This window comes from Salvelinus fontinalis, chromosome 19, assembly GCF_029448725.1.
Source record: "Salvelinus fontinalis isolate EN_2023a chromosome 19, ASM2944872v1, whole genome shotgun sequence".
Lineage (NCBI taxonomy): Eukaryota > Metazoa > Chordata > Actinopteri > Salmoniformes > Salmonidae > Salvelinus > Salvelinus fontinalis.
This window is the reverse complement of record NC_074683.1, coordinates 10374590-10391397: the sequence shown is the minus strand read 5'-3', so window position 1 is coordinate 10391397 and position 16808 is coordinate 10374590. Positions and strand designations below refer to the sequence as shown.

Genomic DNA, 16808 nt, shown 5'->3' with positions numbered 1-16808 from the left:
CGCTCTGTTCTGCTCTTGCTGCCTCAGTGGGATGCGATTTTCTGTGTCATCTGAAAACTGATCTGTTGTTAAAGGGAAAATAATAAAACATGTATTTTTGATGTAAGCCGGCATGTTATAGAAGGGTCCAGACATTTTTTGTGTGATTTGGCTTGGTTTTGAGAACTTTATCTGCAACGTTATAATCCATTTTGGTCGAGTCGCGCTGTTTCACCCAATCAGCTGTGCAGGCCAAGCGTGTCCCTACACGGACACAGCCCGTGCAGCATGGCTGGTGAAAGAAACGTCTCATTCGGAATGACAAGATTTCATGTGTACAACATCTAAAGACCTACATCACTATACTGACAGCGTTTCTGTTTCTAAAAGGACGTATTTGGGTGTTTTTGGAGATTTTGTTAATGCATTTTGCACGCCCTGATACTGCACAACGAGCAATGAGAAAGTGACTGGGGTAAATTGGGGTACAGTATGTTTCTCAAAAGTAAGCCAAATTACAACAAAAAAAACGTGTCTGGACCCTTCTACTGTATAACATGCTATTTACATCAAAAATCGAGATTTACTTCAGAAATAGGACAATTCTCCTTAACTGGTAGACGCTAGCTAGACTTTATAGCAAACAGCGACACAAATGCCAGTGACAGCTGTGTGTCCCTTTTCAAAGGCAGCCATCGCTGAATGGGAGATGTTGCAGCTTGTTTTGTCACGATGCTGTCTGTCATGTCTTTATACCGGTGTAGATACAGTGGAATGTGATTGCACTGAACAACTTAATGATGGCTATTTTAAGTGACAGCAGGGTTTGAAATCTATTATCTGGTATCTGTGGTAATTGTTATCCTGTAATGGTGGGGTAATTCTAATCCTGTTTCAGGATTGCACTTGCTTGTTCGGTGGGTGAAGGGTTCCTTCTACGGAAAAGGGAGAAATTGCAGGTGATGACTAAAGATGAATGCACCCCCTCCCCCATTATCTCTGAACTGGGGCCAGACATTCACCCATTTTGCCTTAGGTGCCAGGCAGAAATTCATAATGTAATACCAAGGAGATTATATTATAGAGCCATTACACTTTTATGCCCCCTGCACGTTTATTGATGTGTAAAAGGATGTGCAGGAGCATAAAAGTGCACAGAGACTGATTTGATTTAGACCAGGAAGTGAAGTGGAAGCTGAGTGAAGGGGATGTGTTGAATGAATCGCCTGCAGCACATAGAGCCTCCCAAATGGCACCCTATTCCCTACGTCAGGGGTTATCAAAACTTTTGGTGCCGGGGGACCCCTTTTGTGATAGCAAATTCATCAGGGACCCCTTCATAATCAGAACTCAACTCGAATGAGATAAAAATAGCTCACAAGGAGTTTTAGTATGACTTCGGCAGTGCATGGCCCGAGCGAACCAAGTCTCGGCCCTGGGAAGGAACATTTTAAAGGCCCGCGTATTGGCATTGGAGAGAAAATGTTGCAGTTTTCAAGCTTATTTCCTGCAATTCAACACATTTTGTCATGGGGCAGAGAGATGTTTTGTTGCTGCAGCTTTAAAGATAATATCCTGCAATTCTACACATTTTCCCATGAAGCAGAGAGAAAACTTAGTAGTTTTAAAGCTTAAATGACAGTGCATTTATGTAAAAATGTTATTGTATTACAACCTCTAAACTTATACCACATATCCCTTGGCCAAAATGTGTTTAATCTGTTGTTAGTAATATTCATTGAAAAAATGTAATGTAAACAAAAAAACAAAGTTTTAAACATACTGTATATATATTTTGGGATCTGGCCACAGACACCATGCAGTACCTTATATTGGCCTTGGTCAAAAGTAGTGCACTAGGAAATAGGGTGCCATTTGGGATGCAGATTTAGGGTTATCTATCACGTTTCAGGTAAGACCCAAATGCAGACTGTGTTGAAGTAACAATGTTTATTACAGCAATAGGGGCAGGCAAACGACAGGTCAAGGCAGGCAGGGGTCGATAATCCAGAGTAGTGGCAACATATGGGATGGCAGGCAGGGGCAGGCAGAATGGTCTAGCAGGCAGGCTCAGAGTCCGGACAGGCAAGGGTCAAATCTTGGAGGGTCAGAAAAGAGAGAATGGGGAAAAGCAGAAGCAGAGAAAAAATGCTGGTTGACTTGACAAACAAGACAAAATGGCAACACACAAACAGAGAACACAGGTATAAGTAACCAGGGGGAAATGGGGAAGATGGGCGACACCTGGAGGGGGGTGGAGACAATCACAAAGACAGGTGAAACAGATCAGGGCGTGACAGTTATCCATACATTGTCATTGTCAACATAATCTACATGGATATTTTCAATTTCCTTTGACTGTAAGTAGCTTCTCACTAATGCAATATGTTACCTCTGGTTGTTGTTATTAACTAATGGATATGTTTATAATGCTTATGGACCAGCCAATGATGGATTTATATTGAAATAATCTCATAATGAAGCCATGAATAATGCCACCGCTGTAGAAATGCGTGGTCTGCAGTTAGCTAGCTACTTTCATTTTTCTCTGCGCTCACCTGAAGAAACAACGGTTATGGGACCACTACCTTTGTAAATTATTTATTAATTTATTATTCATTGCTTGGATGCTGTAGGCTCTGCCAGCCAATCAGTTTAATATAATCAGATGTGCAATGTTATTAACGGAAATAGGGTTTAAGGGAACAAAGGGAATACATTTTGGAGAGTGCATAGAGTTCTACAAAGGGCTTTCTTCCACTGTTTCCTGTAAAACTAACGCTTCTGATTCCTCCATGGTTGTTTAATCTCTCACTGTGTTTCTTGTTAAATTAAAGCCTTATTGTCTCCATGGTTGTTTAGGAGATCTGTGGTGTGTCCTATAATCGATGTGATCAGCGACGAGACGTTTGAATACATGGCAGGCTCAGACATGACCTATGGAGGATTTAACTGGAAGCTGAATTTCCGTTGGTATCCCGTGCCTCAGAGAGAGATGGACAGGCGCAAAGGGGACAGGACACTCCCTCTCAGGTGCACACAAGATACATACCTTTATCTGTGCCCGTGTTGAAATGTGTTTCTTTGTACTGAAATCATTTGTTTACGTCCCAAATGGCACCCTATTGACTTTATAGTGCACTACTTTTGTAAAAGTAGTGCACTACAGTATATAGGGATTCGGGTACCATTTGGGATGCATACTTTGTCATCACAGTGCAGCCAAGCCAGGGGCTGGTGGATCAGTGTCAGCAAGGAGAGGACAGTAACATTAAAGGACAGTTTATTGAAAATCTCATCAGACAAAACAAATGTTAGCTCTAGCGTTGTCATTTCAGCTGAGAATAGGTTGTTTGAAATGCCTGGGAAGCTGCAGAGTTGACATCATTGATGTGGATTTCTTTAGAAACCTTTTCTTCTGATAGCCATCAAAGCTGCAGTTTTCATTTGGAGATAGAAATCGATTGCATTTCTGTCTTTGTTTTTGTTTTATTATTTGATACAGCAGTTGTATTTGTAGTTTCATGTTGCAACTAGTTTCATTTTCAAATACGAAAATACTAAAGAAGGACTTAAATGGAGCTGGTGCTGCAAAATATTGACAAAGTGCTCCATCAATCATATTATATTGGACAGAGCAACAGCATGGTGCTATGATGGTGTCACTCAATGCTTCATAAACCTGATTTCTATTATCATTAAAGGATAGGATTGTCTCCCAGACCTAGCTGTGTCTGTTTGCTTTTCTTTAGCAGAATGCAAATGGCAGAGAGTGGTTCAAACAATGAGAGTAGTTTTGCACTGAGATTGTCAGTTCTATGGCATCCATGTCTTTTAAAAACATTGTTCCTCCCCCCAGAAATGATTCTATGAATATAATATTACTGTATACCATATTACTGTATGCCATAGATATTGATTATTTGCGAGCTGACATGTTTCTCACTGTAAGATACGTGTCTCTTGCAAGATGTGTTTCTTTATCCACACATATAATTTTTCTCCTACAGAACCCCTACTATGGCTGGAGGGTTATTCTCTATTGACCGGACATATTTTGAAGAAATAGGCACATACGATCCAGGGATGGACATTTGGGGCGGAGAGAACTTGGAGATGTCTTTCAGGGTGAGTGATTGATAATAGAGGGCTGAGCTCTGCTAGGTTATTATGACAATTAAAGTGGCATGTGTGTGTGTGCGTGCATGTGTGCGTACTTGCATGCATGTTTGTTTGTGTGTGTGTGTGTGACCTCTTGCTGTTGTGTGTGTGTGCAGATCTGGCAGTGTGGCGGCTCTCTGGAGATTGTCACTTGTTCCCATGTGGGTCACGTGTTCCGAAAGGCCACCCCTTACAGCTTCCCTGGGGGCACGGGTCAAGTCATCAACAAGAACAACAGGCGATTGGCCGAGGTGTGGATGGACGGCTTCAAAGACTTCTTCTATATCATATCACCAGGTACGCTACCACACTTCCATTTGAATCTGTTGTTGTCTCTCAGCGGGTGGGAATGCATATGGACCGGGAATGCAGTTCTGGGTTCAAATACTATTTGAAATCATTTCAAAAACTTAAGCTGGGTTTGATGGAGTTTCTTGGCGCAATGGAACCAATAGAATTGTTGTGAAATGGTACACCTGGGACTCCATGCAGACTAAAGCAAACGGTAAAGCGATTTAAAAGATTTAAAATAGTAGTTCAACACATCTGATGGAGTGGCGATGCCTATGGCCTCAGTGTAAATCGCTGAGTTCAAAGGATGTACTTTAAGTGTGGAATCAGTCCCTGCCTATCATGTTGGGTATAAGTGGCATGTGGGTAGTTGACGTGAGGCTCCTGTCTTTTGTCCATGATGGCAAACACAAATATAACTTCACTTAAATTGGCTAAAATTGTGATATAATAGTAAAATCTTTGAGTAAATTCATGCAGTGTATAATTTGTTTTCTTACGATTTTGAACCAAACATGGCAATTGTCCAGTATGTGACTGTCCCAGTTAAGGTTGTGGAACTTTGAACTTAAGTAATATAATGAAAAAAGTAACAACATTCCATTCACCTACTCTTTTAGTTATAACACAGAGGTTTATTTCAAGAAACAATAGTCCCCAAATCTATTCAGGATATTTCCAAATAGTTCTGATTGCTTTTAGGGACAACATGTAATCAATGTCCACTTGGTGTGACATAATTCTGTGATTAAACAACGAGGCAGCATTTGGGCACCATGGCATTAAGGAGGGTTCTCTTGAAATGAGCACATGGCCTGAACAGATTGTAAGCGTTGTCAGAATTTTTCATCAATATATTGCACCTCTGCCATTGTCATAAATGGGGTCAGTTTCTTAGTCCTTTGGTGTGATGCCTTTTGAATGTATACAGTATACAGTGCCTTCGGAAAGTATTCAGATCCCTTGACATTTTCAACATTTTGTTACGTTACAGCCTTATTCTAAAATGGATTAAATGTTTTTTTCCCCCTCATCAATCTACACACAATACCCCATAATGACAAAGAAAAAACAGGTTTGTAGACATTTTTACAAATGTATTAAAAATGCACAACTGAAATATATTCACATTAGTATTCAGACCCTTTACTCAGTACTTTGTTGAAGCAGAGATTACAGCCTGGAGTCTTGGGTATGACGCTACAAGCTTGGCAAACCTGTGTTTGTGGAGTTTCTCCCATACCTTTCTGCATATCCTCTCAAGCTCTGTCAGGTTGGATGGGGAGCGTTGCCGCACAGCTATTTTCAGGACTCTCCAGAGATGTTAGATCGGGTTCAAGTCCGGGCTCTGGCTGGGCCACTCAAGGACATTCAGAGACTTGTCCCGAAGCCACTCCTGCGTTGTCTTGGCTGTGTGTTTAGGGTCATTGTCCTGTTGGAAGGAGAACCTTCGCCCCAGTCTAAAGTCCTGAGCACTCTGAAGCAGGTTTTCATCAAGGATCTTGCTGTACTTTGCTCCGTTCACTTTGCCTCAATCCTGACTAGTCTCCCAGTCCCTGCCGCTGAAAAGCATCCCCACAGCATGATGCTGCCACCACCATGCTTCACCATAGGGATGGTGCCAGGTTTCCTCCAGACGTGACGGCTGGCATTCAGGTCAAAGAGTTCAATCTTGGTGTCATCAGACCAGAGACTATTGTTTCTCATGGTCTGAAATTCTTTAGGTGCCTTTTGGCGAACTCCAAGTGGGCTGTCATGTGCCTTTTACTGAGGAGTGGCTTCCGTCCAGCCACTCTACCACAAAGGCCTGATTGGTGGAGTGCTGAAAAGATTGCTGTCCTTTTGGGATGTTCTCCCATATCCACAGAGGAACTTTGGAGCTCTGTCAAAGTGACCATCGGGTTCTTGGTCACCTCCCTGACCAAGGCCCTTCTCCCCCGAATGATCAGTTTGGCCGGGCGGTCAGCTCTAGGAAGATTCTTTGTGTTTACAAATTTCTTCCATTTAAGAATGATGGAGGCCACTGTGTTCTTGGGAACCTTCAATGCTGCAGACATTTTTGGTACCCCTGCCTTAACACAATCCTATCTCGGAGCTCTACGGACAATTCCTTCGACCTCATGGCTTGGTTTTTGCTCTGACATGCACTGTCAAGTGTGGGACCTTATATAGACAGGTGTGTGCCTTTCCAAATCATGTCTAATAAATTGAATTTACCACAGGTGGATTCCAGTCAAGGTGTAGAAACATCTCAAGGATGATCAATGGAAACAGGATGCACCTGAGCTCAATTTCGAGTCTCATAGCAAAGGGTCTGAATACTTATATAAATAAGGTATTTCTGTAGATTTATTTTAATACATATGCAAAAAAATTAAAATATCGTTTTTTCGCTTTGTAATTATGGGGTATTGTGTGTAGATTGCTGAGAAAAAAATAATATTAAATCAATTTTAGAAGAAAGCTGTAACGTAACAGAATGTGGAAAAGTCAAGGGTTCTGAATATTTTACGAAGGCACTGTTTATCCATATATTTTTTTTATAAAGTACAAAAAGCAATGAAAACATGTTGTGGTGAAATCATATAGGTTTACTGTTAACCATAAGGCCCACATTGGACCACACTGCCTGAGATTTCCAACGGTGTGACAGCTTTTTTCCCTTGTTGTGACATGAAGATGTGTCACACCAGAGGATATAGCTGTCATTCCAGGGGACATAACCCATTAATAAACATACAGTACCAGTCAAACGTTTGGACACACCTACTCATTCAAGGGTTTTTCTTTATTTTTTGCTATTTTCCACATTAAATTATAGTGAAGACATATCTATGAAATAACATACATGGTACCATGTAGTAACCCAAAAAATATATAAATATATTTTCGATTCTTCAAAATAGCCACCCCTTTCCTTGATGACAGCTTTGTACACTCTTTGCATTCTCTCAACCAGTTTCACCTGGAATGCTTTTACAACAGTCTTGAAGGAATTCCCACATATGCTGAGCACTTGTTGGGTGTTTTTCCTTCACTCTGCGGTCCAACTCATCCCAAACCACGATGTTGATGTTGAGATGTGTCTGTTACTTGAACTCTGTGAAGCATTTATTTGGGCTGCAATTTCTGAGGCTGGTAACTCTAATGAACTTATCCTCTGCAGCATAGGTAACTCTGGGTCTTCCTTTCCCGTGGTGGTCCTCATGAGAGCCGTTTCATAAGAGTGCTTGATGTTTTTTGTGACTGCACTTGAAGAAATGTTCAAAGTTATTGTAATAATTCGGATTGACTGACCTTCATGTCTTAAAGTAATAATGGACTGTCATTTCTCTTTGCTTATTTGAGCGGTTCGTGCCATAATATGGACTTGGTCTTTTACCAAATAGGGCTAACTTCTGTATATCACCACACAACTGATTGGCTCAAACGCATTAAGAAGGAAATTAATTCCACAAATTAACTTTTAACAAGGCACACCTGTTAATTGAAATGCATTCCAGGTGACTACCTCATGAAGCTGGTTGAGAGAATGCCAAAAGTGTGCAAAGCTGTCATAAAGGGTGGCTACTATGAAGAATCTCAAATATAAAATATTTGTTTAACACTTTTTTCGTTACTACATGATTCCATATGTGTTATTTCATAGTGTTGATGTTTTCACTATTATTCTACAATATAGAAAATAGTAAAAATAAAGAAAAACCCTTGAATGAGTAGGTGTGTCAACTTTTTTCTGGTACTGTATATAATGACCTTTTTAGACTTATTTTTCATGAAGTAACACTGAATTAGACCTATTTGTATCCTCTTGCAATTTTGATACTTTTAAGTGATTCTGAGTGCAATATTTATGTATTCCTTCTCCCACGCCTAGTTTCTCACTCCCGGCATGTAAACATTGCTCTGGCGACCTCTGGGTCTGTCTCTGCCCTCCGGGGAGGGTCTAGTTATTTTACCTGGCCTAGTGATGATGCAGACAGATATTGGGGGCTGGCTGTGGTGCTCCCATTCCTGGTTCTCACTCCCTGCATTAGACCATCCATCCCCTTAGTCCCTCTATGTCTGTCCTAACAGTTTCACTCCTTCTGACTGATCGGCATACGTGATCCACCCTGGGAAGGGTCCCCATTAGCCGTGCCTCTTTTGGAGACTGTTCCCCCCTGCTCCACCTGGTTGATCCTGCCATGTTCTTGTCCCAAATATTAAGCCTTACTAGTCTTAGTACACATGGTCGATACAGTGAAACTGTGAATGGCTCATTAAATCAGTTATGGTTTCATTAATCGCTCCAATGTTACTTGGATAACTGTGGCAATTCTAGTGCTAAAATATACCAACAAGTCCTGACTTTTTGGCACACGTGCATTTATCAGACTCGAAACCCATACAGGTGCTCTGGACCGTGGCACTGGTGTCTCATTCGAATGTCTGACCTATCATCTTTCGATTGTAGTTTCTGTGCCTATCATGGGTAACAGAGAATCAGAATTTGATTCCGGAGAGTCTGAGTCTGAGAAACGGCTACCACATACAAGGAAGGCAGTAGGCACACAAATTATCAACTCCCGATTCGGGGAGGTAGTGACGAAAAATTCTGTATTTTTTTATTTAACTTTTATTTGACTAGGCAAGTCATGTAACGTTCCTGACCTGTTTTATGTTGTTTTTGTATGTGTTTATGGTCAGGGCGTGTGTTTTGGGTGGGCAGTCTATGTTTTCTGTTTCTATGTTGGTTTTGGGTTGCCTGGTATGGCTCTTAATTAGAGGCAGGTGTTTTGCGTTTTCCTCTAATTGAGAGTCATATTTAGGTAGGGTGTCCTCACTGTTTGTTTGTGGGTGATTGTCTCCTGTGTCGTCGATGTATGCACCATACGGGACTGTTTGGCTGTTCGTTCGTTTTGATGTAGTCTGTTTCCTGTCCGTGAGTTCTACGTTTAGTTATGAAAGTTTTATGTTCAGGTTTCGTCTACGTCGTTTTCTTGTTTTGTAAATTTGTAAGTGTTTGTTTTCGTGTTGCCATCGTAATCGAATAAAGAGATGGCTTATTTCCCAAATGCTGCGTATTGGTCCACTGATCCTTCTCTCCTCTCCTCGTCCGAGGATGAGGAGAACGACAGCCCTTACAGAATCACCCACCAAATTAGGACCAAGCGGCAAGGGAAAGCTCAACAGGGCAACAAGGACTCCTGGACTTGGGACGATATATTGGACGGAAAAGGTTGCTACACATGGGAGGAGATCCTGGCTGGTAGGGATCGCCTCCCATGGGAACAGCTGGAGGCACTGAGGAGAGCAGAGGCTACCGGAGAGAGGAACCGGAGTTATGAGGGAACGCGTCTGGCACGGAAGCCCAAAAAGCCCGTGAGTAACACCCAAAAATTCCTTGGGGGGTGGCTAAGAGGTAGTGGGCCAAGGGCAGGTAGGAGACCTGCGCCCACTTCCCAGGCTTACCGTGGAGAGCGGGAGTACGGGCAGGCGCCGTGTTACGCAGTAGAGCGCACGGTGTCTCCTGTACGAGTGCATAGCCCAGTGCGGGTTATTCCAACTCCCCGCACTGGTAGGGCTAGATTGGGTATTGAGCCAGGTGTCATGAGGCCGGCTCAACGCGTCTGGTCTCCAGTGCGTCTCCTCGGGCCGGCATACATGGCACCTGCCTTACGCATGGTTTCCCCGGTTCGCCTACATAGGCCGGTGCAGGTTATTCCACCTCCCCGCACTGGTCGGGTGACCGGGAGCATTCAACCAGGTAAGGTTGGGCAGGCTCAATGCTCAAGAGTGCCAGTACGCCTCCACGGTCCGGTATTTCCGGCGCCACCTCCCCGCCCCAGCCTAGTACCTACAGTGCCTACACTACGCACTAGGCTACCAGTGCGTCTCCTGAGCCCTGTTCCTCCTCCACGCACTCTCCCTGTAGTGCGCGTATCTAGCCTGGTGCCTCCAGTTCCGGCACCACGCACTAAGCCTCCTGTGCGTCTCCAGAGCCTTGTACACACTGTATCTTCTCCCCCTACTAATCCTGATGTGCTTGTCCTCAGCCCGGTGTCACCAGTGCCGGTACCTCGCATCAGGTATAGAGTGGGCTTTGAGAGTATAGTGTGCCCTGTCCCTGCTCCCCGCACTAGTAGGAAGGTGCGTATCCTTAGCCCGGTGCCTCCAGTTCCGGCACCACGCACCAGGTCTACAGTGCGCCTTATCCGGCCAGAGCCATCCGTCTCCCCAGCGCCATCTGAGCCATCCGTCTCCCCAGCGCCATCTGAGCCATCCGTCTCCCCAGCGCCATCTGAGCCATCCGTCTCCCCAGCGCCATCTGAGCCATCCGTCTCCCCAGCGCCGTCTGAGCCATCCGTCTGCAATGAGCCTGCAAAGCCGCCCGTCTGCCATGAGCCTGCAAAGCCGCCCGTCTGCCATGAGCCTACAGAGCCGTCTGCCAGAAAGGAGCCGCTAGAGCCGCATGCCAGACAGGAGCCGCTAGAGCCGCCCGCCAGACAGGATCTGCCAGAGCCGCCAACCAGACAGGATCTGCCAGAGCCGCCAACCAGACAGGATCTGCCAGAGCCGCCAACCAGACAGGATCTGCCAGAGCCGCCAACCAGACAGGATCTGCCAGAGCCGCCAACCAGACAGGATCTGCCAGAGCCGCCAGCGAGCCATGAGCAGCCAGAGCCGTCAGCCAGCCATGAGCGTCGAGAGCCGTCAGCCAGCCATGAGCGTCGAGAGCCGTCAGCCTGCCATGAGCGTCGAGAGCCGTCAGCCTGCCATGAGCGTCGAGAGCCGTCAGCCTGCCATGAGCGTCGAGAGCCGTCAGCCTGCCATGAGCGTCGAGAGCCGTCAGCCTGCCATGAGCGTCGAGAGCCGTCAGCCAGCCATGAGCGTCGAGAGCCGTCCAGCCAGGACCTGCCAGAGTCCCTTAGCCAGGATCTGCCAGAGTATCTCAGCCGGGACCTGCCCCTTGTCCCGGTGCTGCCCCTTGTCCCGGTGCTGCCCCTTGTCCCGGTGCTGCCCCTTGTCCCGGTGCTGCCCCTTATCCCGGTGCTGCCCCTTATCCCGGTGCTGCCCCTTGTCCCGGTGCTGCCCCTTGTCCCGGTGCTGCCCCTTGTACCGGTGCTGCCCCTTGTCCCGGTGCTGCCCCTTGTCCCGGTGCTGCCCCTTATCCCGGTGCTGCCCCTTATCCCGGTGCTGCCCCTTATCCCGGTGCTGTCCCTTATCCCGGTGCTGTCCCTTATCCCGGTGCTGTCCCTTATCCCGGTGCTGCCCCTTGTCCCGGTGCTGCCCCTTGTCCCGGTGCTGCCCCTTGTCCCGGTGCTGCCCCTTGTCCCGGTGCTGCCCCTTGTCCCGGTGCTGCCCCTTGTCCCGGTGCTGCCCCTTGTCCCGGTGCTGCCCCTTGTCCCGGTGCTGCCCCTTCTCCCGGTGCTGCCCCTTATCCCGGTGTTGGCTGTTCATTTAGGGGATGTTAGTTTGAGGGTGGTCATTGGGAGGGGAAGACAGAAGCGGGAAGTGACTATGGTGGTGTGGGGACAGCGTCCAGAGCCTGAGCCACCACTGTGGTCAACTGCCCACCCAGACCCTCCCCTGGACTTTGTGCTGGTGCGCCCGGCGTTCGCACCTTGAGGGGGGGGTTCTGTAACGTTCCTGACCTGTTTTATGTTGTTTTTGTATGTGTTTATGGTCAGGGCGTGTGTTTTGGGTGGGCAGTCTATGTTTTCTGTTTCTATGTTGGTTTTGTGTTGCCTGGTATGGCTCTTAATTAGAGGCAGGTGTTTTGCGTTTTCCTCTAATTGAGAGTCATATTTAGGTAGGGTGTCCTCACTGTTTGTTTGTGGGTGATTGTCTCCTGTGTCGTCGATGTATGCACCATACGGGACTGTTTGGCTGTTCGTTCGTTTTGATGTAGTCTGTTTCCTGTCCGTGAGTTCTACTTTTAGTTATGAAAGTTTTATGTTCAGGTTTCGTCTACGTCGTTTTCTTGTTTTGTAAATTTGTAAGTGTTTGTTTTCGTGTTGCCATCGTAATCGAATAAAGAGATGGCTTATTTCCCAAATGCTGCGTATTGGTCCACTGATCCTTCTCTCCTCTCCTTCGTCCGAGGATGAGGAGAACGACAGCCCTTACAAGTCAGCTAAGAACAAATTCTTATTTACAATGACGGCCTACCAAAAGGCAAAAGGCCACCTGCAGGGACGGGGGCTGGGATTTAAAAAAAATAACTCAGGACACTTCAAGTCCGTGTAATTAAAAGGAGTACACCTAAAATCCTTTAATGAGGATCCATTGCTGATGTATAGAACATAGCATTTTTAGTCAGAAACTTCTGAAAGTGTCCCATTGATTATGTTTTAACAGTCAAATATGACTGCCTGTTGTGTATTGTCCATCGGCGTGACATAATGTCCTATGGGGTGACGCCAACAAATGCAAGGAAAAAAAGTTTATTTTTATCTAGGTTTAGTGAAGTTACTGTGAATCATACCCAAAATGTAATAGCGAAACACTTAGTTATCATCATTATACAAGGAAATTATATTTCATTTGAAATTCAAGAATATGATCAATGATTTTTAAAGGCATAAATCTCTAAATAATGAGTCAAAATATTTTTCTTGTTTATTTTGGAATCATTATACCTTTATAATGTTAACATGAATTGTAATGTCAGACAAGCAGGCAAATTCAAGGCACATACATGAAATGGTTCATTAAATTGGATATAAACTCAAAATTGAAAGTGGCCATTTAACATTTTGAGTTGTTTAGACATAGTTTATTGTCACTATGTTTTTTTAAACAAAATTATTATACCCACGTATTTATGTGGGTTCTGAAAATAGACTGCTCATGTCGTTTTGCATTCACCGCATTACTTATTCCCCTGCTTACATACACAGAATACAAAATATTTGCCTATATTGGCTAGTGTAGCCTCCTATGCCAATACTATGCGTGTAAGGCACCATAAGACCTATCATTATGTCTTATAGGAATATCCTCCAGATTCTTCATTCCACAGTCATTTCCTCATTACTGTATGTTCTTCAGGATAGGGTCATTTCTCCTCTGGACTGTACTGTATGCCGTGAGCTCTGTAACTACATTATATGTAACAAATTGGTTTGAAAGGGAAGCAACCTGTACTGTATCTTGCTCTATTTTACCTCTACTCTGGCTCACGTTGCTTCTCCTCATTGTCTCACGGAGTCTCATGTCTTCACTCTACTGTTCTTTGCATTCGTCGTCCATTGAGTTTTGATGTTGCTCTTGACCTGCAGTACAAGGCATTTGATCTTTTATTCATACGAAAGCGTTGTACCACTGTGAGTATCTTTCAAGACTGGTGCTTTTCTGAACTTGCGTTCACATATTCATGCGAGACGTTGTTTATGACACAGGTTGGAGATCTCACGGGAGACTCGGAACAATGCTGTCACCACAGCTCAGTATTCATTTGGCTGCCTGAGCCAAGTACTGTTCTAGGATCCTCAAAAAGTTATACAGCTGCACCATTGAGAGCATCTTGACTGGCTGTATCGCCTCTTGGTATGGCAAGTGCACCGCCCTCGACCGCAAAGTGGTGCGGACTGCCCAGTACATCACTGGGGCCGAGCTCTCTACCATCCAGGACCTCTATATCAGGCGGTGTCAGAGGAAGGCCCGAGAAATTGCAAAATTCTCCAGCCACCCAAGCCGTAGACTGTTCACTCTGCTGCCGCCTAGCAAACGGTACCGGAGCATCGGCTCTCGGACCAAAAGGCTCCGAGACAGCTTCTACCCACAAGCCATAAGACTGCTAAATAGTCTGGGTAACCATTTAATTAACTATCTGTACTGACCCTATCTTGCACTGACTCTATGCACACTCACAAGACTATACTGTACACTGAGTGTACAAAACATTAGTAACACCTGCTCTTTCAATGACAGACAAACCAGGCGAATCCAGGTGAAAGCTATGATCCCTTCTTGACATACACTCAATGAATTCTATAAGGCCATAAAAAAAACAAGAAAATGTTCATCCAGAAGCGACGCTCCTAGTGGCCTGGGACTTTAATGCAGGGAAAGTAAACTATTTTTTGCCGAATTTCTACCAGCATGTCACATGTGCAACCAGAGGAAAAACAACTCTAGACCACCTTTACTCCACACACAGAGACGCATGAAAAGCTTTCCCTCGTCCTCCATTTGGCAAATCTGACCATAATTCTATCCTCCTGATTCCTGCTTACAAGCAAAAACTAAAGCAGGAAGTAGCAGTAACTCGCTCAATGCTACACTACAGGACTGTTTTGCTAGCACAGACTGGAATAAGTTCCAGGGTTCATACAATGGCATTGAGGAGTATACCACCTCAGTCACCGGCGTCATCAACAAGTGCATCGACGATGTCCCCCCCCACAGTGACCGTACGTACATATCCTAACCAGAAGTCATGGATGACAGGCAACATCCGCACCGAGCTAAAGGCTAGAGCACTAATCCGGACGGTCAAAAGAAATCCCGCTATGCCCTCAGACGAACCATCAAACAGGCAAAGCATCAATACAGGACTAAGATTGAATCCTACAACACCGGCTCTGACGCTCGTCGGATGTGGCAGGGCTTGTAAACTATTACGGATTACAAAGCTGCCCAGAGACGCGAGCCTACCAGACGAGCTAACTTCGTGGTGTTCTGGACGACTGTGTAATCACGCTCTCCGTGGCTGATGTAAGCAAGACCTTTATTTATTTATTTATTTATTTATTTATTTAACCTTTATTTAACCAGGTAGGCAAGTGGCGAAGAAGCTCTCATTTACAATTGCGACCTGGCCAAGATAAAGCAAAGCCGTTCGACACATAGAACAACACAGAGTTACACATGGAGTAAAACAAACATACAGTCAATAATACATTAGAAAAATAAGTCTATATACAATGTGAGCAAATGAGGTGAGATAAGGGAGGTAAAGGCAAAAAAGGCCATGGTGGCGAAGTAAATACAATATAGCAAGTAAAACACTGGAATGGTAGATTTGCAGTGGAAGAATGTGCAAAGTAGAGATAGAAATAATGGGGTGCAAAGGAGCTAAATAAATAAATAAATACAGTAGGGGGAGAGGTAGTTGTTTGGGCTAAATTATAGATGGGCTATGTACAGGTGCAGTAATCTGTGAGCTGCTCTGACAGCTGGTGCTTAAAGCTAGTGAGGGAGATAAGTGTTTCCAGTTTCAGAGATTTTTGTAGTTCGTTCCAGTCATTGGCAGCAGAGAACTGGAAGGAGAGGCGGCCAAAGGAACAATTGGTTTTGGGGGTGACCAGAGAGATATACCTGCTAGAGCGCGTGCTACAGGTGGGTGCTGCTATGGTGACCAGCAAGCTGAGATAAGGGGGGACTTTACCTAGCAGGGTCTTGTAGATGACCTGGGGTCAGTGGGTTTGGCGACGAGTATGAAGCGAGGGCCAGCCAACGAGAGCATACAGGTCGCAGTGGTGGGTAGTATATGGGCCTTTGGTGACAAAACGGATGGCACTGTGATAGACTGCATCCAATTTATTGAGTAGGGTATTGGAGGCTATTTTGTAAATGACATCGCTGAAGTCGAGGATCGATAGGATGGTCAGTTTTACAAGGGTATGTTTGGCAGCATGAGTGAAGGATGCTTTGTTGCGAAATAGGAAGCCAATTCTAGATTTAACTTTGGATTGGAGATGTTTGATATGAGTCTGGAAGGAGAGTTTACAGTCTAACCAGACACCTAGGTATTTGTAGTTGTATTTGTAAATTCTAAGTCAGAACCGTCCAGAGTAGTGATGTTGGACGGGCGGGCAGGTGTAGGCAGCGATCGGTTGAAGAGCATGCATTTAGTTTTACTTGTATTTAAGAGCAATTCGAGGCCACGGAAGGAGAGTTGTATGGCATTGAAGCTCGTCTGGAGGGTTGTTAACACAGTGTCCAAAGAAGGGCCAGAAGTATACAGAATGGTGTTGTCTGCGTAGAGGTGTATCAGAGACTCACCAGCAACAAGAGCGACATCATTGATGTAAACAAAGAAGAGACTCGGTCCAAGAATTGAACCCTGTGGCACCCCCATAGAGACTGCCAGAGGCCCAGACAACAGGCCCTCCGATTTGACACACTGAACTCTATCAGAGAAGTAGTTGGTGAACCAGGCGAGGCAATCATTTGAGAAACCAAGGCTATCGAGTCTGCCGATGAGGATGTGGTGATTGACAGAGTCGAATGAATACGGCTGCACAGTATTGTTTCTTATCGATGGCGGTTAAGATATCGTTTATGACCTTGAGCGTGGCTGAGGTGCACCCATGACCAGCTCTGAAACCAGATTGCATAGCGGAGAAGGTATGGTGGGATTCGAAATGGTCGGTAATCTGTTTGTT

The 16808-nt window shown here is 45.0% G+C and overlaps 1 protein-coding gene across 3 annotated transcripts in view; it reads left to right on the top strand.

The window, feature by feature from the left end:
• LOC129816345 (polypeptide N-acetylgalactosaminyltransferase 13-like) overlaps positions 1–16808 on the top strand; it is an 80653-nt gene that overhangs the window by 28466 nt on the left and 35379 nt on the right. For all 3 annotated transcript variants that reach the window (XM_055870728.1, XM_055870727.1, XM_055870726.1), the window contains exons 6-8: positions 2842–3012; positions 3990–4107; positions 4257–4437. In XM_055870728.1, the coding sequence (XP_055726703.1) occupies positions 2842–3012; positions 3990–4107; positions 4257–4437 (470 nt within the window). The remainder of the gene's footprint in view (positions 1–2841; positions 3013–3989; positions 4108–4256; positions 4438–16808) is intronic.